At 54.0% G+C, this 617-nt stretch overlaps 1 protein-coding gene across 1 annotated transcript in view; it reads left to right on the top strand.

Annotated features, from left to right (window-relative positions):
* EMH_0086660 (uncharacterized protein) overlaps nt 1-89 on the top strand; it is a gene marked incomplete at both ends in the record, with an annotated part of 552 nt that extends 463 nt beyond the window's left edge. Inside the window, one exon of the mRNA XM_013501060.1 lies at nt 3-89. Within this exon, the coding sequence (XP_013356514.1) occupies nt 3-89 (87 nt within the window). The remainder of the gene's footprint in view (nt 1-2) is intronic.
* Between the last annotated feature and the right edge of the window lie 528 nt (nt 90-617).

The following is a 617-nucleotide window of genomic DNA, read 5'->3' as shown; positions in this document are numbered from 1 at the left end:
CTGTTGAGGTCCCTGGCGTCACGAATGGCTGCAAAGGAGACAGCAGCAGCAGCAGCAGCAGCAGCAGCAGTAGTAGTATGCGGGAATAATGCCACTAGCAGCAGCAGCAACAGCAGCAGCAGCAGCAACAGCAACAGCAGCAGCAGCAGCAGCAATCTATAACATACCCCTCTCGCCCCGAAGCCGTGAGCTGAGGAGCCAAGGTGGAGGCGCTGCAGCATCAGCTGCTGCTGCAGTTGCTGCTGCAGCTGCTGCAGTCTCTGTTGAGGCCTCTCGCTGTATCGTAGGTGTGTTGCCCCTTCATCAGCAGCAGCAGCAGCAGCTGCTGCTGCTGCTGTTGCTGCTGCTGATGATGCGGGAGAGGAGACAGTCGCAGAGGGCCTGCACAGCCCCACAAGCAGCAAGCAGCGGCAGAGGAGACAGACAGAGAGACACCGAAAAGGAGACAGATAGAGACAAAAGAAAGGAAACAAGCAGCAACAAAAAGGAGACAGATAGAGACAAAAGAAACGAAAGAAGCAGCAACAAAAAGGAGACAGATAGAAAAAAAAGAAAGGAAAGAAGCAGCAACAAAAAGGAGACAGTAAGGAGACAAACTCACCTGCCGCTGCCTGACT

Source organism: Eimeria mitis, genomic scaffold (assembly GCF_000499745.2).
Source record: "Eimeria mitis Houghton genomic scaffold, Emh_scaff6244, whole genome shotgun sequence".
Lineage (NCBI taxonomy): Eukaryota > Apicomplexa > Conoidasida > Eucoccidiorida > Eimeriidae > Eimeria > Eimeria mitis.
Note: the sequence above shows the minus strand (reverse complement) of the source record. Positions and strands in the feature narration are given on the sequence as shown.